Raw genomic sequence first — 27,206 nt, forward strand, 5'->3', positions numbered from 1 at the left:
TACCCGGGGGTTCCCTGCTTGAAGGAACCGCCCGAGATCCCCCTTGACCACGCGGTCAGCCGCTGCTGATCGGTCCGGGACGGCTCCGAGTCAGGCGACTTCGGCGATCAGAAAGTGTATATTTTCCAGCTACAAACCGTGACAGAGGTTTTACGTGAAATAAAAGAAGTATTTTGCCACTTAAGAGTGCCAGCATATATTACGCAGTTTCAGTACTCTGACATCAAAACATGGAAGCCACCAAAACAAAAACACATGTCAACAATACCAGAGTGGGTCCTCATGTGCCTCTTCAGTTTGTAAGTATCCCTGCTGGCGTAGCTGCACAAGCTGCACTGGAACGGACGCTCTCCAGTGTGAGAACGAATGTGGCGTTTCAATTTGCTAACCTGAAAGAACAAGATACAGATGAGCTGATCTGACTCCTGAAAGCACAAGTCAGTCAAGAAGTTAAGGTCAATGATTTTTGTTTTACCTTGCCAATAAAGCAAGCACGAGCCAAGCACATTTCAATTCCATTCTTGTGCTGCACATAACCTCTCCCTCCCACTGTACTACACAGTGATGCTCTTAGCCTTGCCTGATGCTTGTTCCCACATTCAATGCAGACTCATCTACAGCCTCATTCTCACCTCACTGAAATCAATTTGAGGACTTGCTAAAATTTGAAGTTACCTTGGAGAGGCACAAGGTAAGTGTTCTGGGAGAGCAAGCACCTAAAGTACTTTGGAGGAGGGGACAATAGGCAGCGCAGTGTCCTCCACACCATTTATTTTGCCCCAGAGAGATCTTTCTCTCCAGTTACTTTGAGAGAGATGATCAACTTGTAAAAACAATTCTAAATCTACAATTAACAAGGTGAACATTTCTTCATCTCCTTTTGCTTTTATTCAGAAGACACGAACCAAGTCATTTTCTGCTCGAGTAGGAGCATGCTGCATAAACAGAGACCTGCTGTCTGCACAAGGGACCATGAGCTCGTGTTAAGACAAATTTGGTCCTAATTCATACTATGAACATCACTGCAAGTTTGACATTCAAACCACAGCACTGCAGCCACAGCACGGAGATAAAGACTGACCTCCCTACTCAACATTACCCACTGACCTTCCACACTGCAGACATTGCATTTTTTATATCTCATCTCTCATCTAGCTCACATCTCTTTTCCCTACCATGCTGTGTAATTTCTGCTACAATATAAAAGCTGTCCTGAAGCATTAGTAACAGTCCTGCACAAGACAGAGCATACAAGCAAAGCTGCGTGTTCTGGAGTCAATCAGAATCATCTGATATAAGCAAAGCACAGCCCTAGAACTGCAGGACACCTGTGGTCTAAATGCACGGCCTGCACAGGAGAGGGCTGTCTCCTTCCACACGGAGCACACTACGATTCCTCTCATATTCTTAAAGACAGATTCATTTAGGGAAACACCACCACAGCAACATTGAGCTCACGTACCTCCACGCTGGCATAGTCACACATCGAGCATTTGAACGGCTTCTCGTGGGTGTGTTTGTAACGGCGATGCCGAACCAACTCTCCGCTGGTCACAAAGGCCATGTCGCAGTCTGGGCACTTGTGAGGGCGAGTACCTGAGCATGGGCAGCAAAAAAAGGAAGGAGGCATTCAGGTTGAGTAACAGAAGAAAATACAGCACCATCTTTTGCTTGTTATGAAAGATTAGAGCGCTGATTGGAACATAAATCTGACTTTTGTATAAATACTGGGCTGAAGATCTTCTTAGGGACTGACCATCATTTCTACAGGAAATGAAGCTCCCTTATTCCCACATCACTCAGTAACTCACAAACCTCACACTGCTCAGCTAGACATGATGTGGGCACAGGTAGGCAGAGAACGAGGGATGTGAACTGTTGCTTTTTCTACTCTCCTGCAGAAGTGACACAAGAGGATTATTTAAGTTTCATCGCTGTTTAATTACCTTTGTACATGAGAATTTAAGCAAGAGCAATAAAGTATTATACAGATCCTACCAGTAAGTTATACCGATGTAGTTTGTAAGCCTTTTCTATCTCTCTCCCTCCCTTCTGCTTTCAATTCCCTCATTCTTAGCTCCAGCTTCTTTCTTCATTTTACTTGTCTGCAAGCAGTAGCCACACAAGGCTTAGAAGAGAACGACTAACATCCAACACAACTGGCTGGACTTTTATTTTTAAGCTTAAGCTAATTTCAGGCCAAGCCCAGGGCTGGCTTTATTAAATCTATGTATAGGATGGATGAGGTTTGCACCTGACCTGGCCAGGCAGAGAACACCTGCATTCATATGAGAATAGGGCAGTAGTATTGCACAGATTCTTCTTTAGCTTGTTTCGTAACTGGATTCAGAAAGATCACCTCGCTTTTGTTCTGAAGGCAAAGCAAATCCTAAACAAACAAAGCAGGCAAAAGTGGTACCTGTGTGAGTGTTGAGATGGTTCCTCAGTAACGTGACTGTCCGAAAAGCCCTGCCACAGAGATGGCACTTGTGTGGTCTTTCATCAGTGTGGCTTTTCATGTGGCGGTCCAAGTTGGAACGGCGTGGACAAGTGTAACTGCACAGTTCACACTGGAATGTCTTCTTTACACCTAGCCATGAAGGAAACCATCTTTACTCGAGAGTACTGTGGTCTACTGCATAACATATAATAGGTCAGCAGGGAGAAGGAAACACTGTGGAGGTTTAGCTAATGTGAGGAACCATCTTGTACCATTACATTCCATTGTACATCCTTAGGAACACAGGCAGTGACTAGTTTGGCTTGAATTCTCCATTCGTATGCCAGCACTCAATGTTCCTGCTCCACACTGAAAAGGGTTCCTTAATTTACAGGTTTACATTTCCCGAAAGGAAAGTACATACTGCTGTATTTTACATCATTTACCCTATCCAGCACTTTGTTTAAAAAAATATAGTAAATCACAAACCTAATTACACTGTTGGTTCCTAACGTAAAAAGCACATGGAAACTCTTTAGTATGTATTAGAGCAGGAAGCAGAATCTTTTCAATTGCACTTATATGGGAATACTGATATCACAGCATCACACCGAAGCAAACCAACTTCTTTACAGACTGTGCCCAACATCAGAGCTGAGTGCTATTAAATGAAGCAGCGAGGGACACTGGCATGCCTGCTTTACTCCTGCCTGTGCCTACCAAGTCAATGCAGTCAACTACACTGCAAGGTTCCCCCCCCCCCAACAAATGCATTCTCAAAATGCACTGGATACTTACCTTTCTTTTTAATTTTCGTTGGTTTAGGTGGCTTCATGTTACCCACCACCTTTTCTGCATTGACCTCAGACAACAAACCCTCCTGCTGCTCCTCCTCGAAGTCATACACAGAGACATCCACATCTTTGCCCTCCTCGGTGTAGCGGAGCTTACTCTTTTTGTTTTTCTTTGTTTTTTTGGCTGGTGGTTGATAGTCTGGATCTTTTTGCCAATTGGGATCTTCTTGTGGCTGAAGTTCCCCTTGTTCCAGTGTCTCCACCTCACCGTTAGCGCCCACCTTCACGACCTGGAAGCCTTCTGGTAAAGGCAGGGTGTGACAGATCATGGGCTCTCCCTCCTGCAGGCCTCCTTTGGAAACCTCATTTTCATAAGCTCCCTGAAGTTCTTCCACAGATGTGGTGGCAACGGGTACAGTCACTGGAACGGGTACTTGGACCAGCTGAAGCTCACCAAGGTTTATAGGCTGCTCTTCCATATTAACAACCTGAAGTGTTATGATCTGTGTGTCATCCACCGTAGCCTCCGTTTCCTGAGGCACGGCACCTTCCATTACTTCAGTCTTCATTTGAACACGAGTTGAATCCAGCTGCTCCATCATCACCATCTGTACACCGCTGTTGACATCCTGCACCACTTCCCCTCCGTCTGCCTGGTTTGGTGCTATATGACAAGCCTCGTCCTCCTGCCCTCCCTCGCGGCGTCTCTGATAGGTTTTTCGCTCCTTCCCCTTAATAAAAGTTTCAGATTCCTCCACAATGGCTTCAACTGCTTCACCTTCCATTTCACCTTCCTGCTGGGACAAAAGAAAACAGTGAGCATTGGGAATCATCTCTTTACACAGCTGCTCAAAACCTCCTGAAAAGCATATGGCCTGACCAAGTGACCATGACATCAAGGCACTGCAGGGCTCTTATATCCAGCAGACCAACTGAGAACTGAAAGGATTTTTCCTTACCAGCCACCATAAACCAAGGCAACCACAGGATGCTGCCTGCAGTGAGACACCCCCACCAGCTACTCAGAAAGCAAAGAGAAGCATTAAGCGAGATGCACAGTCCCAATTCTTAAGAACTGCAAATCCCACAGGCAAAATCTACCATAATTTCACTCTCTACTGAGCTGCTATTGAATTTCACTTCATTTAGATTAGTACTATCAGAGTCCCTCTTTGGTTATACATGTTAAAGCCACAAAAGTAACATAGTGTCACAGAAAAAGAGCTGACATGAAGCATTAAAAGCTGGAGAACTGCAATGCTTTCTCAGGAAGAAAAAGGACTAAGAATGAAGACTTCAGTTCTTATGCTTAGAAATTACTCCAATTATATTCTTACTTGTTTCCTATATGCTTAAGTTTGTCTGATCATGCTTGTTAAAGAAGTAAAATGGATCCAGGTAGCAAGGCCTGTTTGCTGTGAGCGATGCGGGGCTCCCTTCCTGCTCCCATCCTTGGCGGAGAGCACAGTGCCCCCCTTGGGCAGGATGAGCACAGCACGCCCAGCTCTAACTTCACCTCGGTGTGAAGGATGGTGGTTGGAGCAGAGGTACCAGAACAGTGCTGTGACACCCATAACCTCATGGTCTTGCTGCTCTTCTCACTTCCCAGGGGCAGCAGTGGTCTGCAGGGGGCACCAGCCACCCACAAGTGCTGCCTTATGGCCCTGTGTGCCTCCCTGCAGGGATACTGCCTCTCCTTCACCACCCATCATCACCACCACCCATCAGCATTCAGCCATACCAGCCCACGGCTGATGCTGTGAGTGCTGAACACCAGGCAGCAGCCACAGGAACAGAGCTCTGCTCCCTGACCTCACACCATAAAGCTCTTGACACACACGTCCCTCGCAACAGACTCTAATTGAGATGCAGAACCACCAACCAGAGAGCTGTGCTGCCATAACCCAACTCGCTGGATGAAAAACTGGGAAAGCAGAAAGACACAGGCAGCAAATCCAGAGTACAAACTGGGTGTAATGCTACCTCCTCCCAAAGCCTCACGCTGTCAATTTCTATGTGCCAATTCCTGCTCTCCACAGTGTGGCACTAGAACCCAAGAAATCCTCATACAACAAGGAAAGTGGCTTGAAGAGCTGAGAGCTCAATCAGAGCTCAACCCTTTTCTGTGTATAAGAAATTTTGAGAAAGCCATGAAATGCATTAGGAGCCATAGCTGAAGTAAAGGGCTATCAATGTAAAGCTATGGAAGGATGGTTTCCTTAAGTACTGACCCACAAAGGGACGGGGTGTGAGCAGACAGCTCTGATGGTGCCTGCAATCCCATGAGCTGTTACCCAGCCAAGCTATCTGTGCTGAAGGCTGGCCACCCTAACAGGGCAGGGAGAAGAGCACATTATTCCAGGGTACAACTCAAAGCATGTAAGTGGATGGCTCTGCCAAATTACCACCTAGAGGAAACCACCTTTACTGCCCTTAACCAGACAGGAGACAAGAGTCTAAACTTGCACAATCATTTCACAATCACTTCAAGAAGGAGAACACCATACTGCTGCTGAATAACCTACTCTCACCTCTTTCTTCCTTCACCATTCCCTTCCTTTGCATTGACAGAACAATTCACCCACCTGCATAATGCTAACTCACTCCAGCTGAAAACCAATAGAGGAAGAAATGGTTAATTACATTAGAACACACTCAGTTCCTGATGTGATCCCCCACACTAATGCTTGGGCACACACAAAGGTAGGTGAACAGCACCGGCACCACTCCAAGCAGCAGGAGCCTTGTGTCTCTGAAGCCAGGTGGCTGCACTGAGCTGTGGCCTTCCACTTTGTGCCATTCTGCTGTCCATGGAGTGAGCTTAACAGTGAAACTGCTTCCTCTCAATCATCATGCAATCCCATGTCACAGCCAGTTTGTGGGCACCTTCCTCATTGAGATCAATAGCATTCAGCTGGGACTAAAACCACACTCTCCCTCACACAACCAGTTGCCAACTGTGAACTTTATTACCTGAAATACTTTGCCATTGCTCTCAATGTGTTACCTTCAAATCCAAACTGCCCATGACCATCCAGTGTCACAAAAGGGAAAGCCCTAAGTCTGCAGGCAGATTTTGAAAGCGGTAATGGTTTTATTCAACACGTACTTGTGGTCATTTAGCCCTTCACAAATCGATTCTGGCCTTCATTCAGGATACTAACAAACTGCAAAAAGCAAATAAAGGTGTTTAAAAACCAATTTGACCACAGCAGGCCATGGGATGCTGCATTGCATGGCATCAGAACAGCAACTCCAGGTACTGCTAGACCAGGAAGAGACCAGTGCAACAAATTTGAAGGCTCCAGACTGCCATTATAATCGGGCACAAGTGTTTAGATTTTGTTTTCCTCCAGGGCTTTATCTAGATGAAGTACCACCCATGAACAAGCTTTTGGGCACCAGCTCTGGCTTGCTTTCATCTGTGCACAAACACTAAGTTGTGATGCCCTACCCATAGGAGGGAATTTGGGTTTCAAATCACAGCAGGCAGTGCTCATCCCTGGGATGGTCCCGTGGTTCCTGCCCCATGCGCAGCTCTGCATGCTGTACCTGTTAATCACCTCACAAATTACACCCTGATGCATTAAGGAAAAGCAAGGTCAGTGCCAGCTGGTTTAATGTTAGGCTGTCAGCTGGAAAGGTGCAGTTTACCATCCTTACAGCAGAGACAGGAAATTCCAGGAGTTCTGGAAACACCTATGGCATGAGGGCGGTGGACAAGACTACATTAAGTCATCCTTACTCTTGAATCACAGATCTCAGGAAAGTTATTCTGCATTACTAAGGGTTGGAACAGACACAAACAGAACCAAACCCACAATAACCCGAGGCAATGGCCCTCACGATGAAGTTCTAAGCTGTTTAATCCATCTGGACTCAAGCTCAAAACATTCTTAAGGACCAAACCCTAGGAACGTCATTGCAAACAGATTCTGAAGCAGATGAAAATTCCATAATGGCACTCAACTTTGGAGGGGAAAACAAAAACAGAACAAAAAAATGCCATCGCAACTAAAGTCTCATTTTCTGAGCATTCAGGTTAATGCTGCCAAAGCCATCCCTGCCTTAACTGCCCACTCATTCCCACTCACGTCACCTCAACTATTCCTTGTGCCAGTGCAAGGACTTCCAAGACTGGTCAGGAAATGAGGCCAGAGCTCATGTAGCCAAAAAGATGCTTATTTCCATGCACATCAGGTCTCTGGTGTGACCAAACACTGGCAGACCACAGCTAGAGGGATTCTTCCTTACAGTGCTACCTTGGAGTGCTCAGGAAGCCAGAGCCCCAGCATGGAATGCAGAACACACATTGAAACCCTTTAATTCACATTCACCTTCCTGATGCTTCTGTACTTCTGACTGGGCTGATCTCTTCATGCTGGCTATTCTTCATGCAACTTGATGTCAGAATGCTCTCTGGAACAGAATAAATGAGTAGGAACAGTACAACTACACAGAAGAGAAAGGGAGGAGAGGAAGAAAATAGCACTATTTGAACGTTTAATGCTTTTTAAACGTGAAATATGCAGTTCCCTACCACTAACAACAAAAAAACTTTTGTGTTTTTACCAGGAAGAGGGACCTCTTACACCCTCCTCTCTCCACCTCTTCTCAAACTCTTCAACATTTAAAATCCTTACAAGCAAGAACTGTGTGGATCTAGCATCAAGCTAAGAATGCTGTATGACATCTTTAATCTGGTCATGTCCACGTTGTCCTGCCCTGTGGAATACCAAATCACAGCATAAAAATAATTGTTATTGTCACTGGGGTGTAAATTACACCAAGTATAACCTGTTACACAGTCAATGTAGCAAGTAACACTATTAATAAAGTAACAGAGCCAGCTTTAACACACTTCTAACCTCACTACTCTGCAGAACAGCCTCAGCTTGTTGGAGCTGTGAAGCTCCAGCACCCTCATCAATTAAGAGTTTAAAATACTCACTTTTACAGAACTAAAACATCTACAGGCCAGCACATTTCTCTTTATCAGTAACCCTGTTCAGCCCACTGCTGATAAAGCTGGGGAGAGCTGTCAATGTTTGGTGACAGTGAGCTTCCAAAGTATTCAACACTGATATCCTTTCAGTCAACACTCAATTAAAATCTCCTAAGTTTCAGACACTGACCAGAAAAGGGGATGCTTGGAGGGACCACAGGGAAAGAGGGATATCTCCCCACAGAACAGAACAGAAGCATCCTTTTTATCTACCTCTATTCTTCTATTCCAGCTTTGCTTTCTGCGATATTTGAATTATGAAATAACAATGGTTGGTAAATGAAAGCAAGATCACCGCCCTTTTCCTTCCAAAAGGCACAGACTCTCCTTAAGGAAACTCCTTCAGACACCACTCAAGAAACATGACGTTACCAACACACAGCCCAAGGAGCAAGGTGTTCCAGCTGCACAAGTGCACATGTTATAAAAAGGAAGGCATACTTGTTCAGATCCACTCCATGGTGATGTCAGAGGGCAGAAAAGCCACTTCTGCACTTGTTTACTGGCAAAGGAACCAGCACGTTTTCTGGCATAAAACACCTTGCGTGGACTTACCTTCCAATCAGATCTCTGGCATGTAGGTAAGGCATGGTAAGCTCGAAGGAAAACAGGATAAGCTGGAAACGTCACTGCTCCACAGGCCCATTTCTGAGCTCCCTTAGCCCTGCAGGAGCACTGGGACAGTCTGGGGGCAAGACACTGAGTGTGCACACCAATGCAGCTGTGGGAAGGCAAAGGAGAGGTCGTACTGCTGCCTTAACAGAGGGCAGGGAGACAGAACCACATGCTTGGAGGCCAAGCACTGGAACAGGCTGCTCAGAGATACAGAAGACTTATCTTCCGGATACTGAAAATATTTGCTAGATACATCCCTAAAGAGCCCCATTTAATTTGATAGTTAGCCCTGCTTTGAGCCAGGGGTTGTGCCTCAAGAGATCCCTTCCAACCTAAACTGTTCTGTCATTTTCCAGCAGGAGGACACGTAAGATTAAGGATGAACAAATCTAAACTTCAAATATAATGAGTTCTTTTTCCACGTATGCAGTTACAACTATACTGATGGAGAGATGAACCAGTGGGAGGCAGACTGTGAACAGAGCAGCACAAAGACCCAGTGCCATCTCCTCGCTTGGAGCTGCTTCAGGAGGACAGAACAGTTTCAATACACACATCAGGAACCAAGTATCAACTACTGTGGGCTCACACAACACTCCAACAGCCACAAGGGTTAGCAGAGCAGGTAAGAGTTAACAACAGTCACCACTGAGCAGGAGGGAGCACATTAACATGGAAGTCAGGCAGGGATCAAGGAACCAGTGTGCACCTTTGGTGCATTCAATATAAGCACAAGAATCAATAGATTCCTCCTTAAAGATGAGAAATTGCACTAAGTTATACACTCAGCAGGCATCCCCAATGCAAACAGCCTAGCACATAAAAGAAAGCTACCAGTTTAAAACACATCACTTCTAAGACAAGCAGGTACAACCCAATTCAGGGGCAATTTTGAATCCTGACCCACTGTCTCCAAAATCTCTATCAGCTGGGATGTATTTCCTCTGTTTCCTTCTCCTACCAACCGCGGGCTCACCACAGGACTCACTGTGTCCACCTAAAAAGCAGGCCTGGCCTCAGTGCTAGAAACCACACTGCAGAATAGCTACCACTGCACACAGCCTGGAATCCTGAAGGGAAAAAAAACCACCAACAAACCACAAAACTGAAAAGCACTTGTTTTCTTGAATTACCCTGCTTGGCCTCATACAAACAGCCAGGAGAATCTCGAGCTTGAGAAGCACTGAAGCTACCAGCCAGAAGACCACACGGGTTATATTCAAGTTTGCTCTGCAGCTGAAATGATTCAAGCTAACTCTTCCCCATTCCCATCTTTTTAATGCATGTAAGACAGGGAAAGCACTTTGAGATGACAGCCATCTTCACAGCTCAGCCTGCTGTCATGGGCTGATCATGACACAGGAGAGCTCAGAGAGTCAAATACTCCCATCTCTGGGCATCATCATAACTTGAAATTACCTGTTGTTGTGTCTGAACTGAAATAATTTCCAGTTGTTGCCAATCTCAATGCAAAGACGTTAAGAAATAGGAAGAACAGTGGTGCATTTCTCCATCACACAGCCCAAAGGTTCATCGTGTCCTCTATGAAAACAACTTACATCACGTGCATTGAATCCATCTGCCTACAAATTCTTGTTGTTGAACGTGCCAACAAGAGTAAAGCAGCTGGCTGGTCTCCTTGGCAGGACAGTAGCAGGGATATCAGAGGACTGATCAAACCACCTCTGGGTTTTGCACAGTGAAGCACCATTCCACTGCACAGCACCATTTCCCAGCTCCCTGGGAGTCTATTTCCCCTTGCAGTTCAGTATTTGTTCCCTTATTTTTGCTCTAAGTTCTGACAGCAGAGCTATATTCTGTGTCTTGGTAGTGACTTCACCTCACAGGTAAGCATGCCAGCTCTGCTCACTCCATTAAAGCACCTGACAACGACATTAGCTTCTCTGCTGCAGCATCACCTTGGAAATCCACATTTAAGCTGTTTATCCACTTGACTCCCAAAACACAGCTCCGACACAGTGTTCTAGGATGCCATTGGTCTCAATTCAAACTCACCACATTGCCACGCTCCCAGATGGGCAGTTTTACACGCTGCAGCTTTGACACACACTTGGAATGTTTCAGCTCTGCCTCACTGCCTTATCGCTGGCTGCCACGCCATCAATCACCATTTTATCACACGTAGGTTTCAAACTGGACATTCTGTACTAACAAGAATCAGTAATGGAAAGCAGTGACAAGGACTATTCCTCAACTAACCCAAACTGGACAGCAGTCACTAATTTTATGCACTGGTTTTCATTCTGTGAGGTTCTCAAGACAGGTTTACCAAAGTTGAACTTACCAAGCTTTGGTTAAGTTTGCCTCCTTTTATACCAACACATCAGCATTTCCTCCAATTTCCTGCACTTTCTCTGCTATTCCAAAGTGCTTCACCTACCCAGTAGCCCTTCATTGGTACCACCAGGGATGCTCCAGTGATCCAAGTGGGAAGGAATGTGCTGGCCATCCCCATCCCAACATACATCTGAAATCCCTCCGCTTTTTAAGATAGAAGCTTTCAGAACAGCAACCTATTTCTAAATACCTCTAGGGATAATAAGCATAGCTGTGACTTCCCAATTAAGGTAAAGTAACTCGGTCCAGTTATATAACAGATGTTACTTCTCCTCTGGCTCACAGAGCTGCTTTACCTGCTGATGTTTCAGAGACATACAAGCTTCTAATCTTCACGCATATTAATACAGACAAAGGTATATGTCACGCTGTGCTTTGGCTTCCATTTTGTTAGAATCTGATGCACTCAACATAAATTTCTAGATTCTGGGAAGAAAAGAAGAGGTAAAATAAGACTTTAAGTATTAACTGAGCTTGGTTCACAGCCTCTTTATGTGGCCTTTACACTTGAGTGGCTTTAGAAATGTTAGGGGTTTGTTTTTGCAGCAGGGAATGAAGGGGATTGGGACAACTCAGTGACAAAACAGGATGTATGTGGGCAGCAAGGGCAGCACCCAGCTGCACTGCAGTCCCTGCCTGCACTCCCAGGGCAGCAAACATATCCTAAAGGAGTAAAACCTGGGAGGGTCCCTAAAACCAGACCTGTATGTAAAGAGTGCAGCTACACACAGCCAAGAGACAGCGTTATACACAGTCCTCTATAGGGACAGCTGAAGAACAGCTCTTCAAGATCCTTTTCTATCACACGTCTCCCGAGTGATGCATGTTAATGGCACATTTCTTGAGAACAGCCTCTGTGCTATTTCTGTGCTTTCACCCGCTAACAACCATATTGGAAAGACATTAAGATTTGATCTCTCCCAAGTCTTTATACTGAAAGAAGACTTCTGTTTGCATTAGACATCGAGATTGGATTGTTCAGTGTACCTGAACATTAACACGAGCTGAAAAATACAACTCCCCACCCACCTCGTGTGTACTCTACTCTCCTTTCCAAGGTTATTTCTGTTAACCAAAAAAATACTGAGATCACTGAGCCCAGCAGCTATTTGGTTTACTTATTAAGCATGCCTAGAATAAGCACACGCCATACAACTGCTGAAGAGTGACAGATAATTGGAGAGGAGGAGGAGGAGCAGCAGTGCTTTAACTGAAACCAGAGCATCCTTCAGTACAAAAAGAAAGCAACATCTTGAGTTACAGTCCATATAGGAAGGGTTCTAAGTTTCAGCCCCAAAAAACAAGCCACAAGAGCAGTGATCTGAGCCATTTACATGAGCAGTAAATATAATTTTGACCAATATAAAAAGGGATATTCACATATCTATGTGCAGAGCTCATGCAGCATTAGGTAGAAGCTGTACTGAAGCACCAAGGGTTGGTCCAACAGGCTGTGCAAGGCATCCAAACCTTCCAGAGCAACCAACAGGGCCTGCAGCTGAGCACAGGTCAGTACATTAACACAACTACTGTGCTTGCTTCCAGCTCCACAGCAAAAGCAGAAGCCCAGCAGCTGAGACACCACATGCTGCTGTGGTTGTGGCTGCTCCTCATGGTTAAGGATTTATAGAGCACACAGCGATCCCAATGCTCTGCTGCTCTCTCGAGCATTCAATCTCTACTAAACACTACGTAAGAGAAGCAAAAGTAGCCAAAGGTAGAATCAATTTGTGTGCAAAGCTTTTAGGACTATAATAAGGGCAGGAGAAGCCCTGAACCTCAATGCATGGCTTGTTGGTGGGCTCTCAGCTACACCTCTGCCAGATCCAAGGCCAGGGAACAACCCCCCTTGCAGACACACAGAGGAGAAAGCAGCAGCATGGAAGGAATTTGCTTTTTCTTCCTTTATACAATGTTCAGTGCTGGTTTCTCCAGTACTTGTGATGCCCCTCATTCATTTGCACAGCAACAGTAACTTTGGCCTTGTTCTCTCCCTGCCCAAATTACAGGTTATGGCTTTGTGTGCTTTTGGTTTTTTTCTTTTCCCCTCAGAAATAACCAACAAACCAAAAACAGAGCAGGAAGAGCTGAGCACAACTCGATCCCACAAGCAGTGATCAATCTGCCCAGGTACAGAGCATAAGGGCAAGGAACACGCTGGCTCTTCAAAGAGCAAAGAGCCCAGCAACACTCCCCACCTCCCTTCCAAAACCATCAGGAGAAAAGCAGGATATTAAGCACTACAGGGAAGAAATTCTTAAGTGATTAATAGTATACAAACAACACAGGTCAGCTTCTGGCCTTTACAGACTGAAGTATCAGGTAGCTACTGACCCGCAGCCACAAAGCCTGGTAGCAACACACATCCCAGCTCACAGCCAAGGCACAGGCTGCCAGCACCAGGAGCTGTGCCTGGATTAGCTCTTTCCCTTGCTGACGGCGTGGGCAGGAGCTGCAGCAGGCTCAGCACTGGAGTGACAGCTCAGCAAACTCCCTGAGCCATGTTAGTTCAGCTGCAGGGCCACCGGGGAGTAGAGCAAGTGCAATTCTGCACCTTTTGACTCTGACGTCGTGCCTCAAAAATATCCCGCGAGGAGCTTCGTGAGCGTTAAGGAAATCATTCGCTGCATCTTCCTTATAAATACAGAAGATATTAATACTGAGTTAGAAACATAGAATCATTAAGGTTCAAAAAGACCACTAAGATCACCACGTCCAACCTCAATCCATCCACACTGACAGCATCACGTCCCTCAGTGCCATATCCCCGTGGTTCTGGACCACCTTAAGGTTGGGGGCTCCACCACCTCCCTGGACAGCTGTGCCGCTAATAAGAGAATAACTGTATCCAACTGAAATTGCATAGGGCAGCAAGGGGACATAGAGACAGAGTCCTTCTTACATTATGGTGTCTGATAGTTTGGAGGTGCTGCCATACCTGCCATTGGGGTGACAGCCCCCATCCAAAGGCATTCAAGGAGCTCTCCAAAACAGGAGTGCAGCCCTTAAAGGACTTGCAAAACGCAGTCCAAAGAGAAAAGCAAAATGAAAGTAAGAAAAACGACCATCCTATGGAAAAAAAAGAAAGCATTGCTTGGTTCATATGCTCAAGACCTTCTTTGGTCCTCATGGTTTCTCCTGCACTAACATAGAAGGTAAAATGGGACTGAAGGAAGAATTCAGAGCCACTCCTCATGCCCAAAAGACAGCCACCAGTTCAACAGGCTCAGCACGAGCAAAGCGTGGGACCTGAGAAAGCACTTAAACACTTCCTGCACGGAACCAAATCTCAAGGCTGTACACACGGAGCAGCTCAGGCACTGTTAACAACACCTCTGGGGTTCATTAGCAACTGGCAGCAAACAGGGAGTGGAGGGGGGGGGGGGGGGGGGGGGGAGCAAAAGACCGGGTAAAAAATAGGAAGTCAGCAACAGGAAAGCGGGTGTGCTCTCAGCAGCAGTGCTAAGGGCTGAGTCCTGGGGACGGCCACAAGGAACAAAATGAAGGCAGACTGATGGCATCTGGAGCTCTAAGCACGGCAGGAAACATCAAGTTGATGCAGGGCGCAGAATTGTGTGCTATCGCCCCTTTTGTACGATTCAAAGCAGCGATATCCACGGGTTGGGGGGGGTGGAGGATCACATTTTGCAGTACGTTTTCTAGCTCGGAGCCGAGGCCTGCAAGGAGGGGGGGGGTGGGGGGAAGCGGGAGGGCAGCGAGGCGAGAGCGGGCGCCCCCCAGCCGTGCCAGGGCCGGCGCTGCATGGCGCTGCTCAGCCTGCCTTGCAGAGGGAGCTCGAGTCCCGCTCTGCGCCTCGCAGCGCCTCTCCCTCCGCAGCGCACACGGCGGCAGCGCAGCGAGGTGGCGGCAGGAAGGGGCTGCGGGCCGGGCCGGGCCAACAGAACCGCCGCAACGCTCCGCTCCGGCTCCGAAACCCCACGAGGAGCTGGAGGAGGGAGAAAAGAGAGAGCCCCGAGGAGGTGGGAGATGGGGAGGAGGAAGCGGGGGCGGGGGTATGGGGGGGGGAAAAGCAAGAGCGGCCGAACGGGGGGAGCGGGCCGGCGCGGAACGCGGGGCGGGGAGGGAGGGGAGGAGGGAGGGAAAGGGAAGGAGAAAGGAGGGAAGGGGGGGGAGGGGGGGGGCGGCGGTTCGCGTGGCGGGAGGGGGGCGGCCGGCGGGCCCCGGTGGGGCGGCGGGGAGACAAAGGGAGGAAAATAGGCGGCCGCCAGGGGCCGGGCGGGCCGCGGCCCAGCGCCGCGCTGTGGGGAACGGCGGCGGTGGCAGCGGGCAGGCGCGGGCCGCGCTGGGGACGATAGAGGGAGACAAAGCCCCCTGCTTCCCCGGCGGCGGCCGCTGCGGGGCCCCAGCCGGCGCGGAGCCCCATCGTGACACCTAGAGGCCGGAGAAAGCGACTGCAAACCCCCCGCTCACCGCTTACCTGCGCCCGCGCCCCCGCCGGGCTCCGCTCCCGGCGCCGAGGCCCCGCCGCACGCCGCCCCGCAGCCCGGCCCGGGCCCCGCCGAGCCGCCTTTCCCGTCGCGCCCCGCCGCGGCCCGGCCGCTCGCGCCCAGCACCAGCTCGAGGTTTAATCGCTCCACAGTCGCTTCGGACACAAAATGGCGGCGGGCGGGGCGGAGTGCGCATGCGCGAGCGCGGCTGCCGCGGACCGCCGGCTGGAGCGGGGGGGGGAGGGAGAGGAAAGGGGGGGGGAGGGGACGGCGCGCGCGGGGAAGCGGCAGCGCGCGGGGCATGATGGGAGGGAGGGGCGGGGCGGGGCGCGCGCCAACTTCAAACGCGGGCCTGCGGCCGCGGCGTCACCTCGCGTGCGTGTGTGCGTGCGTGCGTCACGTGGGGGCGGGGTCACGTCGCGCTGAGGGGAGGCCGCGCCCCGCCCCGCCCTGAGGGAGTGCGGAGTTCTCCACAGAGCGAGATGGGTTGGGACCCAGCACGGCCCTGCCCTGCAAGGGCTCTAAGTACTCACACACACCACGTCGGGAGTAACTGGCTGCTCATGTTCCATCTGCCTCTTGCTGGGAGCTGTCCTATGGCAGGTGCTGCATGTCCTTTGTGTGAGGAAGCAGAGACACGTTCTCCTGGCCTTTGCTTGGCAGAGATGCCTGAAAGCATCCACCGCTGTGTGCTGGGTACGGCTGAACCCTGGGCCTCGGGTCCCTCCATCACAGGCGCTTTGGAGCTGATTCGCATGGGATCCTTTGCAATGCATTCAGCATCCTGAACATCACCCTCCACGTTACACACCCAGAGGCAGATGTTGCTCAGGCATCAAAATCTGGCTCATTTCTCAGGCTTGAGACTCAGGTCACAGCTTGTGATGCCCCAAAGAGGCAGCGGCTCCTTGGGGTTGTTCTGCTTGGTGTTCTTGGGGTCACTGAATGTGATGTCCTGAGCTTTGCCAGCCCTAATGCTCCCCAAAGAGAGGATGTGTTGGCTGGTTGTTATTTGCTGGTACAAAAAGGCTGTGCACTCCTTTATTTACAAGGGAAACAGCAGTAAATGGGGTGAAGGAAAAAGCTTCTCAGAGCATGTGAGTAATGTAACCATGACACAGACACCTTCCCACGGGCTGCAGCTCCTGCAAAAAAGCAAGTGGCTGCAACAGTCATTGGTGCTGCTGAGCAGCACATCCGTGAGAGGGGTTTGAAGTGCTGACACATTGGGCTGACAGACATGGTGCTGGAGCACTGTCTCCTTTGAAACAGCAAGAATGCTGCTGCACAGTGCATATTCCTGCATAAGGGCTGGAGGGAAAAGTTCAGTCCTCCCTTTCCCATCACCAGTGCATCCTTGGTGATGCTATTGCAAGCTCATTCAGAACAAGGGGCTGGGCAATGCATTCCTAAATTGACTCATATATGTATATATATTTATTTTTTTTCCCCTAGATGATGTTAAAGCCACACAAATGAGGTTATTCCTATGAGTTCCAGGAGCAGAGTCATTTTGTCCTGACGTGCAGCACCCTGCCTGCCCTGACAGAAGGCTGCTTCCCTGCTCCAGTCTCTGCAGCCAAGGTACAGCTTATCCTGGAAGATGGTATTCTGCTGCAGGGATGGGGCCAGGCTTTGGCAGAGCAAGAACACCCACATAAGCTGCTGGAGCACTGAGCTGTTCTTATTTCCAGAGGTTAGTCAAGGGAAAAAGAAAGAACGCCAAACATAGAAGTCTGGGCCACTTATTACCTGCAGGGTATTCCTGTCCACAGCTATTACCCAACATGTGCCAGCCAAGACCCCTATCCTCACTCTGGGTCCCAGGTACCCAGCACAGACCTGGGTGGCAGAGAGCTGAAAAGAGCTGCCCTGAGTGGCCTCCTGGCCTCGCAGGCTTATGGTACTAAAGCACACCCCAGTAATGAGAGATGCCTGGGTGCCCTTGCTGCTGACATGGTGCTTCCTATCTCCTTACAAGGAAGCAGATGTCCCATCTGGGGCACCCTGTGTGCCATGGTATGCTGTCATCCCTTTTGCATGCTCTTACAATGCACCACCACTTGCAGCCCCCTACCAAAACAGAACAACCCAAGAGCCTGAGCTCCTTGGTACCTCTGGGTCCCCTGTGAGGGCAGCGCAGGCAGGCAGAGCCAGCAGGATAAGAACATGGAGTCTGAGGCAGCCTGACAAAGGACCTTTAGTAAGAACAGAGGTCCTGGAGGCTGCGAGCTGCTGGGCTTTGCTAAGAAACCCACTGAGATGCTGCTGGCCCCAGGGGTCCTTGCTTCTGCTGGCTGATGGGGCATTTTGCTGCTTTATCCTACTCAGAACTGTGAGGGCTGCTAAGGTGATTAAGAGATTGGAGCATCTGCCATATAAAAAACAGGCTGGAAGAATGAAGGCTTGGAGTGGTTCTTATCCACGTCTCTCAACACTTAGTGGTGGGTAAAGAAGACAGGCAGATTCTCCTTAGCGGCACCCAGTGACAGAATGAGAGCCATAGTGATAATAAAATGCAGGATTTCCATTTAAACTAAAGAAATGCTTTTTTCCTGTGAGGGTGGCTGAATACTGAAACAGGTGGTATAGCAGCATTCTGTCATCTCCATCCTCAGAAACAGTCAAAACCCAACACGACATGGCCCTGAGCAGCCTGCTCAAGCTAACACCATATTGAGCAGGGGGGAATGGAAGGCTGTGTTCACTGTGTTCAGAGGTCCCTTCCCAGCTCAACTCCATAATTCCTTGATCCGCTGTGGCTCAGTATCACTGTGATGAGACATACACAGTCCTACTGCTCTCACTTCCAGCCATTGCCTCCTTCCTCTGGGGCAGGTCAGGACTTCCCTGTGCTGAGTATGTGACCCTGCTCTGCCCATTGCAGCATGGCACCTTCTTATGCTCTGCAGCATCTTGATAACTCAGAGAGCTCAGGGGAAGCAAGAACTCCTTTCACTGCTACGAGAGATGCCTGTCTCACTGTTGGTAAAAGCAGAAGGTTGATCCTCAGCTGAGAAACATCCAACTTGGTCAATCCAGCTCCCTGCCCCTCGGCACCCACGCAACACCAACGCTCTTTTAAAGGTTTGCTTTTATTTCTGCTTTTAAAATCAAAATTAGTCATTCTCTGTAATTACATTATATATATAGATTTATAGAGACATTATAGAAAAAGAATTTGTTGCTTTCCTCCTGCAAACAAAAAAAACAGTAAATAAAAAATAAACCAACAAGGAAAAGGTGGCAGTGTCCATCTGTCCGTCCCTCTGTCGCTCCTCCTGCCCCTGCCCTCCCCAGCAGAGGGGAAGGGCTCTGGGCTGGGGCTGTGCCTCACTGTGCTCCAACATGGGGAGGGACAGGAGCATGCGGAGCTGGAAAGAAGAAACGCCAGCAGAATATATTAATATTATCTCATATCTCATTTTATTTAAGTCCTGCGGACTTCCAGGTGTGGCAAAAGGGGCAGCAGTTCCTTCCCAGCTCAGGCGACTTCTGGAAAGAAACAGCATCGCTTCCAAAGTGTTGGTCCTTCCAGGACAGGGCACGTGTCCCCAAGCAACTGGAAGGCAAGAGGCGGAGGAATCCAGTGCGTCTCCCTGCCGCTCCGATCCCAGCAGCTGTAGCACGAAGGGTGGGTTCCCTGTGTGTTTTCAATAGCAGTCGAAGGGTTGGGGTGTGCAGCGAGCCCCTCCTCGCACAGGGGTGTATGTGTGGCACCCCTTGTGGCTGGTGCTTGGGGCAGGGGAAGCGGTGCTCCATAAGGCAGTGTGCGGCCGCGGCGAGCGTGATGCTGCGGTGCTGCTGTGAGCAGGGCCGGTGGCTGGGCCCAGTCTGTGAGCCCGTGTGCAGCCCAGCAGTGCCTTTGTCCTCAAGGGATAGCAGGTGGCTCCGTGCGGCATCTCAGAAAGCTGTGCTGGCCATGCTGGCTGGTGCAAAGATCCGGGGGAGGCTGTCCAGGGTCTCCTCCAGTCGCCGGTGTGCTGATTTGCCATCTTCCCCTGCAAGCAATTGCCATAGTCAGTGAAGCAAAGGGCAGAAGCTCTGTTCCCTGCCCATCCCTGGCCTCACAGCAAAAATGATGCTAATGCCTGACAGTGCTGAGCCACAGAGCTGTTGGTAATGTGTTGGCACAGCTGCCTGGGGAGGTGGGGGAGCGCCTGGCTGTGGAGGAGTTCAAGAACCATGGAGATGTGGCACTGGGAGGGAGGTCAGTGGGCAGGGTGGGGCTGGACATGGGGATCTGATTCTTGTGTTCTCCTTAGTGCACCCTTGGACAGATCCCATCCCTAAGAGCCCACAGAGCTCCCAGTCCAGGAGATGAAGCAAGTGGGCCAGGCTTGGGGATGATGTTGTGACACCCCAACCAGCTATGCACTTCTGCATGCACCTACATGGCGACCCTGAGAGCTTCCCAACACCCCCACGTACACACAGGGCTGCACACTCCATGCTGAGATCTCTGCCCAGCAGCCCTGCACACAGATCTGCACACAGCAGCCATCCCCAGCAGAGCTGGTGACACGGGACGCAGGACACGTGTGTGCACAGCATTGCCGTGGGGCTACAAACAACCAAGACACATAGACTCCAAGAAGTGACGTGGCTGACAGGCTCTAAGACAGAGACATTTGTGAGCAAAGCAGCAGGAGTGGGGCTGAGGGATGAGGACAGCTCACATGTCCCAACCTGTGCAGCAGCTGCCGCGATCTGGAGGCCTAGAAACCCACTCAGATGGTTCTCTCAGTGCCATCTAGCAAATAATAAATAACACCCGTGCTTAGGGCTGTGCTTGCAGGAATCCTCGCTGCCCACCACCGCTCTCACCCCATAGAGTTCAGGCACCATGAGCTGGTGCATGGGGCAGGCAGGGACTGGCCCAGGTCCCTTTCTCCCTTGGGCAATGTATCGTGGGGTGATGCCCCTCCGGGAGCTGTGAGCAGGGGTGATGCAGGACACTCACCACACAGCATCAGGCTCTGCTTGGCTGCCTCCCGCACAGGCTCCTTGTCGGTTTGGCACAGGTAAACCAGCTGCTCAATGCTCTCCTTGGCCTGCAGGAGAGGGGAGAGGGCTGAGCATGGATGTGACCCACAGGGGAAGGCAGCAAGGTTCCTGCAGCCCTGTGCAAGGTAGCAGGCAGGGCAGACCCCCAAGCCCCCTTTGGAGCTCAACCTCCAGACCAACCCTGGGCAGAAAAAGTCATAGAGCCACAGAATGGCTTGGGATGGACCTTCAAGATCATCCAGTTACAACCCCAAAAGTCCCTTGGCAGTGCCCGCTTTCCCTTCCATCTGGGACACCCCTAGGAGCTGGAGGCTGCACAGAGACAGCAGCAGGCAGCTTGGATTGCTTTCCATCCACCCCACAGCCTGCTCAGCCTGGAATCAAATACCCCATGGGCTTCATCATGCACCCATCTCACCTTGAGGCAGCCCAGCGCCACGCAGCCGGCCACGCGTGTCTGCACCTCCTCATCCTCCAGCTGTCCCAGGAAGCACACGAGGGCCTGGGGTAGAGCGAGGGCTCAGTGCCACCCCTCCAAGCAGCAACCCAGAGCCCACCTCATCCCCTGCTGCCCATGACGTACCCGTTGGCGGAAGCGAGGGTTTTCTGCCAGGCTGCGGAGCTGCGCCGACACAGCACTCACCACTTTGCTGTTCCCTTCCACCAGCAGCAAGCTGAGTGCCTTCAGCCCTTCCTTCTTCAGGCGGCCTTCGGGCACACGCTTCAGTGCCCGCAGCACCACGTCCTGGTCATCTGAGTTGAGGTTCTGTGCCAGCAGCACTGCGGGGACAGCTCGGTGAGCTGAGCGTCTGCGGGGAGCTCAGCCTCCACCCACAGCAGGCAAAGGGACCCCACTAGGATGCTGGGGGCACTGCCCTGCTACTGGGACACCTCAACTGGGGACCTGCAGAATGCGAGGTCCAAAGGGAGCCCAGGATGGGAGTATAGGAAGGGGCTGAGGACCAGCAGCGGGGTCAGGGTGGGTGTACAGTGATGTACACCCTCTCTGGCCTCCAGCTCAGGGCATGAAGGAAGGGCACCCACCTTCCTCAGCCAGCTCCATCATGTAGGTGTCGAGCACCAGGGCACCAAGGGACTCAAAGTGGCTCCAGTACTGGAAGATGGTGACCTGCTCACCCTGGGTGCCACCGGGTCGCCGCGGCAGCCGCCGGTTCAGCACATCTTCCACCAGTTTCACACACACTGGGGGAAAATAATGAGGTCAGGGTAGGGTTAGAGATCCCCTTCCTCATAGGGGCGGAGATCCCCTTCCTGCACACCCACAGGCTCACCTGCATCAGCCAGTCCCGGGTGCCGCTCACTGATGGATGCTGCGTACTGTGCACTGAGCACCTGCAGGAACCGCTCCACGGGGCACGTGTAGATGTTGGGCAGCTCCACGCAGTGGTCCCAAAGGGGCAGCACCCCTTCTTTCCGCGTTGAGAACTGCACCACTGCAGGAACAGGTGGGTGTCAAGGTGCACATCCAGCTGGCACATCCCTCCTGTGCAGCCCCTTGCTGCCCTTACCTCCGGCAGCAGAACCCGCTGCTTCCGACCTCTCCTCCATCAGTTGGCACACGATCTCCAGCACTTGTGCCTCTCGCAGCAGCCTGTCCAGGGCAAACATCTCCCGGCACCTCAAAGGCCCAAAGGTGCCCAGGTTCTGTAAGGCACATGTAGGCCAGTGACCTTAAGGACAACACAGCACCCAGACCCCAGCGCAGCCACAGCATCTCAGAGGGGCTTAGGGGGGCCAGAAACTGCAAGGAGTCACAGCCAACCCTATGATGTGTCCCACCGTCATGTCCTACTCCCTGTAAGGAGCCATGGCCAACCCCAGGATGCATCCCACCGTCACATCCTCCTTCCTGTGAGGAGCCATAGCCAACCATGCACCACACCATCGTGTCCCACTCCCTGCAGGGAGCCTTGGCCAAGCCCAAGACGTGTCCCACCATCACGTCCCAGCCCCCAGCCTCACCAGCAGCATGTGGTTGCAGTTGTGGAGGTGAAGCACCAGGGCTTTATCCAGGAACTCATTGCCAGTGCTCATGGGGTCTGTGCTGCCCTCGGAGCCACTGCATGTTCCAGTATCATCTGCTCCCACCTCCCCAGTGCTGGGATCCCGGCTTCCACGCCGCGCCCTACTGGCCCTCCTGCAAACAAGCAAGAGACCCAGCTGGATCAGTACAGGGCACCTGGATCCAGCCCTTCCTTCCCCACCAGAGCTCAGCACCCCAACCCCAGCTGCCCTGTGCCTCCTCCAGGAGACACCATAACATTCCACACACCTCTCATCCTGCAGAGCCTCCTCCTCGGAGCCCTCCGAGTCCTCCATGTCGGAGGTGTTGAGGAAGCTGAAGCTCTCCAAAGCATGCTCCACTGTGAGGCTGATGCTGGAGGCCCGGCTGAGGAACACACCCTGCTTGTGCTGCATAGGATAGAATGGTCAGATCTTAGCAAGCCACTCTAAGGGGCCTTGTTACCCTCATCCCTGAGCACTGCCATCAAGGATGGCCCCACTGCTACAATCCTTGTCATGAGGGATGTCCCCAACACTGCTGTAACAATTCAATATTCAATCAAAAAGGTGTTTCACCAGAGGTGTAACAAAGGATCAGCACAATAGAAAGGTGCTATAAAAGAAGGGGAAGAGCTTACCCATAATAGAATATTCCAGGTTCCCAGGGGAAAGCTTCCCCAGGGGCAGTCAGCCTTCAAAAATGAGCTGTAAGAGAGGTGCAGCCAGGCTCCACCCCTTCAGATCATACATCTGAACTGCCTTCCCCTGTGCTCCCATTGCTGACCAGGTCCTTTCCCCAGGTGCTCAATCAGTGCTTCAGGCCATGGTTCAACAGTTACCATACAGCTGTTGTCACTGAATGGTACCAATGTGGATGGGCCCACCACCCTCATCCCTGCTCACTGCCATCAGGGATGGCCCCAGCAACCTTGTCCCTTGAGCACTGCCATAAGGGATGGCCCCAGCACCCTCATCTCTGATCACTACTATCTGGGATGGCTGCACCACCTTGGTCTCTGTCACCAGGGATGCCCCCACCACCCTCACAGCTGCTCACTGCCATCAGGGATGGCCCCCCCACCCTTGTGCCCTGGGCAGTGCCATCGCTCTTGTCACTGTTTTCTGCTGTGGACTCCCCCCGACCCCCCTCACCAGCAGGATCTCCTCCAGGTGTTTGAGCTCCCGTTCCAGGGGCTGCAGCTCTGGGAACTGTCCCCTATAGTCATCCAGGGCGGAGGCCAGGAGGCTGATGGCCTCCTCCAGCCCCGAGTCCACGGCCTTCACCCGTGGGACCGCAGTGGGGCTGGTGGCCAGGTGTGGGGCTGGGACGGGCCCCTCCTCTGTGGGTGCCTGTGCCAACACGACGGCCGGTGTGGGGGCTTCACTTCCACAGCTGTCCTGCACTGGTGCTGGGCTTGCTGCTGGCTCAGCCTCCACCTCACAGGTTTCAGCCCATGCCACCATGGCACGTGGCTTGGCCTCAGGGCCACTGTCCTTCCCTGCACAGGTCTCTGGCACCGAATTCGAGGCACCAGGGAGGGAGTCATTGTCCAGCTTGCCCGCATCGTCTTCCTCCAGGCTGGGAGAGGGCTCCCATGGGCTCTCCGTAGCTTTGGCCTCCATGCTGCCATCCACGCTGGCTTCACTGATGTGGCTCAGAGTCCGGGTGTATGGCACATGCCCATTGGCCACCGCATCCTTCTTATGGCCATCCTGCTCCTCTGAGGGCTCAGGCAGCTCTGTCCCAGTGGGGATGCCACAGCCAGCCCCAGTCTCCTCCTGCTGCTGTGAGAAGGAGATCTCGATGGCGGGGGCTGAGGCCTGCACCTCGGGCTGCACGATGGGCTTGTGGGCGGCGTGACGGGTGCTGCTGGACAGCTGGGGGCTGGAGGAGTCATCCGACGACTCCGAGGAGATGGACCAAGCTGTGCCATTCTCCAGCTCCTCCTGACGTCGCAGCATGTTCTAGGGAAGGCACAACAACATGTCAGGAAGCACTGAAGCTGCTGTGATCTCTGGGGCAGGAATGGGCTCTGCTTGCTGTGCCGCTGCCCCTTCCAGCTGGGGGGACCCAGCCATGGTGCCAATGGCTCTGCCAGCATGAGGAGATGGGGTCTACAGCAGCAAGAGAGCAACAGACCCACCACCAGCCTGCAGAGGGCAGCAGCAGTGTCACATCAGTGCCACACCAACACCACCATTGTATCCCTATCACCAATGCTGGCTTAGCACCACACCACACCACCACGCCACGCCACTGCACCAACGTCATGCCGATGCCACACTGGTGTGACATCAGTGTCACCCCAGCATCACACTGCTGTCATCCCGATGCCACACCAGCACATATCAAGCTAGAGTCACGCAGCACCCCGCCACATTAGCACCGTGTTGGCCATCACGCCAGTGCCACGGCACGGCCACCAGTGCAAGGACAAGGCCAGGCCTTCTACTTGCTGTTGAGCAGGAGTGGAGCAGCTACACTACAGCAGGATGGCCAGGCCGCTGGGCTACACTACAGGCCGGCTCCAGCCATCACACTTACACGGCCTGGCTGCGGCCATCTCCCAAGCTCGACCGAGGAGACGTCGCCGCAAGAGCAGCTCCGAGACAGCTTCTCCAAGAGTGTCTCCCGAAAGATGTCTAACAAGGACCAACCGTGCTTGTCGGCTGCCCGCATTGGGCTCTTGGGCAGAGAGAAGAGGAGCTGTGAGGGCAGGAGGGCCGGCACCAGGAGCCATGGGCGGATGGATGGAGCTCTGCCACCCATTGGGACTTCCCCTGGCACACTCAAGTCAATAAAGCAAAGCCCACCGTGGGCACTTCAACCCAAGCATGGTTGCCCAGCTCCATACTTACATAGAATGCCTGCTCCCGCAGGGATGGCGTGTCGGGTGGGCTCTGGTTATAGGTGGAGAAGCGTTTGTTCACCGTGGAGGCCTTGTTGACGGTGCTGGCTGCTGAGGGCTGGTCATCCTTGTCGAAGGGGCTGCAGGGGAGAGTGGACAGGTGAGGCAAGTATCCTAAGCCAGAATCCATAGCAGAGAGCTGGAGGGTGTTGGACAGCACTTCAAGGTGCTCTTCAATCCATCTCTGGCTTTCCAGAACTGAAGGCCAATTTTGGGATGGGTGAAAGCTCAGGAGAGGTCAGTTGTTGGTCCCCATTCCTGCCAGACTCTACTGGCAAATCCTGTTGAGATACTCACTTCCACGTCACCTCCAGGCTGAGTTTGAGGGTGCCCAAGTCGTTGATATCCACCGCCACCACCTGGGGGAGAGCTGCAAAGAGATCCTTGGTCTCACAGGACACGTTGCCCACCACCACGTGGTTGGCCAGGCTCTTTAACTCCGTCACCTGGGGAAGGAGGAGGAGAGGATGAGACCAAGACATCGTCAGTCAGGCTGCTGCAAGGATGCCAACACTATGGGATAGTATCCTCTATCCCAGCAAAGGGGGGGGTTTGAGTGAGGCCCAGTTCCCTCACTGCCTTGTGTGTCCCCAGCACAACCACTGCAGGTGTTGCCCTAATGCAGCTCCTGCCAGGAAGGAGCCCACTGGCCCACAGCATCCCTGTCCCACTTGTGCTCTGACTGCAGGGCTCCCTACCTTGATGGAGAGGAACTCGGTGATGAGAGGCAAGAAAACCATCTCCTCGCTGTCCCACACCTGCTTGCTGTTCACCTCGATGCGTCCCCGCAGCTTCCACCGCTGCCGCCCGTACTTCATGAAGATCTGGGGGAAGAGCAGAGGCATGGAAAGGGCTGCGCAGAGAGCTGGTGGTCAGACAGCCAAGGTCAGGCTGCACAGGGCACTGATGGAGCTGTGGGTGTCCCTTTTTTTTGCAGGGAGTGGGACCAGATGGCCTTTAAGGGTCCCTTCCAACTCAAACCATTCTATCATTCATGGGGCTGGGAGTTTTCCCAGCAACCCAGAGCCACTCACAACAGATCTACAACAGACATTCCTGCTTGACACCAGCACCCACAGACAAGGCCCACCCGCATCCCTCAGGCTCAGCATAGACTGCAGGAGGGAGGAGGACAGATCCCCATCCATACACCCAAGGCTCCACCAACCTCATACTGATCACCAGCGCAGAGCCGGGCGAAACCTGCCAGCCCTGTAAGAGAAAGCAGAGGGATGATAGGACACAGCAGGCTAGTGCTGCTCCAGGGCTGGGATGGGATATGTTACCTTTCATCCGGACATGGAACTCTCCCAGCTGGCTCTCCAGCTCGCTCTCCAGCAGGCACATGTTCTGGGGGCACAGAACAGAGCACCCATCACTCACAGCCTACAGGGTCAACACCTCCCAGCCCTCCTAGCACCCTGTGCCTCACCTCCGTGTACTCCTTGTAGCCCTTGCTGGCTTCAGCCAGGCTCTCCCGTGCCTCTCGGCTGCCTGGTGAGCCCGTGCTGTAGGCTTTGACCATGTTGTGTGCCCCATCACGGAGCCGCCGTTGGATGCAGTAGGCTTCATACAGCTCATCGATCTGCAAGGACAGGACAGGGG

At 51.9% G+C, this 27,206-nt stretch overlaps 2 protein-coding genes and 1 long non-coding RNA gene across 13 annotated transcripts in view; 1 reads left to right on the forward strand and 2 right to left on the reverse strand.

Annotated features, from left to right (window-relative positions):
• Window positions 1-15,699, reverse strand: part of CTCF (CCCTC-binding factor) — a 25,485-nt gene extending 9,786 nt beyond the window's left edge. Inside the window, exons 1-5 of one of the 3 annotated variants that reach the window (XM_015873667.2) lie at window positions 15,651-15,699; window positions 3,239-4,028; window positions 2,420-2,590; window positions 1,463-1,596; window positions 269-389 (exon numbers count right to left, since the gene is read on the reverse strand). In XM_015873667.2, coding sequence (XP_015729153.1) covers window positions 269-389; window positions 1,463-1,596; window positions 2,420-2,590; window positions 3,239-4,019 — 1,207 coding nt within the window. In that variant the 5' untranslated portion in view covers window positions 4,020-4,028; window positions 15,651-15,699. Of the gene's footprint in view, window positions 1-268; window positions 390-1,462; window positions 1,597-2,419; window positions 2,591-3,238; window positions 4,029-7,571; window positions 7,662-13,766; window positions 13,835-15,650 lie in introns of those variants that run through there. The other 2 variants (XM_015873668.2, XM_015873669.2) reach the window with 2 other exon arrangements.
• LOC107319149 lies at window positions 14,956-20,445 on the forward strand. 3 transcript variants are annotated; one of them, XR_001557644.2, is made up of 5 exons: window positions 14,956-15,192; window positions 17,116-17,356; window positions 18,279-18,747; window positions 19,096-19,294; window positions 19,926-20,445. It is a non-coding gene; the product is annotated as an uncharacterized LOC107319149 (long non-coding RNA). The 3 variants fall into 3 exon arrangements; XR_004308719.1 differs by lacking the exon at window positions 19,926-20,445 and having other exon boundaries at window positions 14,959-15,192; window positions 18,474-18,747; window positions 19,096-19,206; XR_004308718.1 differs by lacking the exon at window positions 19,926-20,445 and having other exon boundaries at window positions 14,961-15,192; window positions 18,499-18,747; window positions 19,096-19,206.
• Window positions 18,737-27,206, reverse strand: part of RIPOR1 (RHO family interacting cell polarization regulator 1) — a 21,806-nt gene continuing 13,336 nt past the window's right edge. For 6 of the 7 annotated variants that reach the window (XM_015873653.2, XM_032447168.1, XM_015873652.2 and 3 more), the window contains exons 7-22: window positions 27,034-27,186; window positions 26,888-26,951; window positions 26,770-26,813; window positions 26,300-26,425; window positions 25,899-26,047; window positions 25,552-25,681; window positions 23,845-24,657; window positions 22,961-23,100; window positions 22,651-22,825; window positions 22,197-22,332; window positions 21,960-22,121; window positions 21,712-21,870; window positions 21,251-21,447; window positions 21,086-21,169; window positions 20,624-20,714; window positions 18,737-19,661 (exon numbers count right to left, since the gene is read on the reverse strand). In XM_015873653.2, coding sequence (XP_015729139.1) covers window positions 19,564-19,661; window positions 20,624-20,714; window positions 21,086-21,169; window positions 21,251-21,447; window positions 21,712-21,870; window positions 21,960-22,121; window positions 22,197-22,332; window positions 22,651-22,825; window positions 22,961-23,100; window positions 23,845-24,657; window positions 25,552-25,681; window positions 25,899-26,047; window positions 26,300-26,425; window positions 26,770-26,813; window positions 26,888-26,951; window positions 27,034-27,186 — 2,721 coding nt within the window. In that variant the 3' untranslated portion in view covers window positions 18,737-19,563. Of the gene's footprint in view, window positions 19,662-20,349; window positions 20,414-20,623; window positions 20,715-21,085; window positions 21,170-21,250; window positions 21,448-21,711; window positions 21,871-21,959; window positions 22,122-22,196; window positions 22,333-22,650; window positions 22,826-22,960; window positions 23,101-23,844; window positions 24,658-25,551; window positions 25,682-25,898; window positions 26,048-26,299; window positions 26,426-26,769; window positions 26,814-26,887; window positions 26,952-27,033; window positions 27,187-27,206 lie in introns of all 7 variants that reach the window. The other variant, XM_015873650.2, reaches the window with a different exon arrangement.

The sequence above is a fragment of the Coturnix japonica genome, chromosome 11 (assembly GCF_001577835.2).
Source record: "Coturnix japonica isolate 7356 chromosome 11, Coturnix japonica 2.1, whole genome shotgun sequence".
Taxonomy (NCBI): Eukaryota; Metazoa; Chordata; class Aves; order Galliformes; family Phasianidae; genus Coturnix; species Coturnix japonica.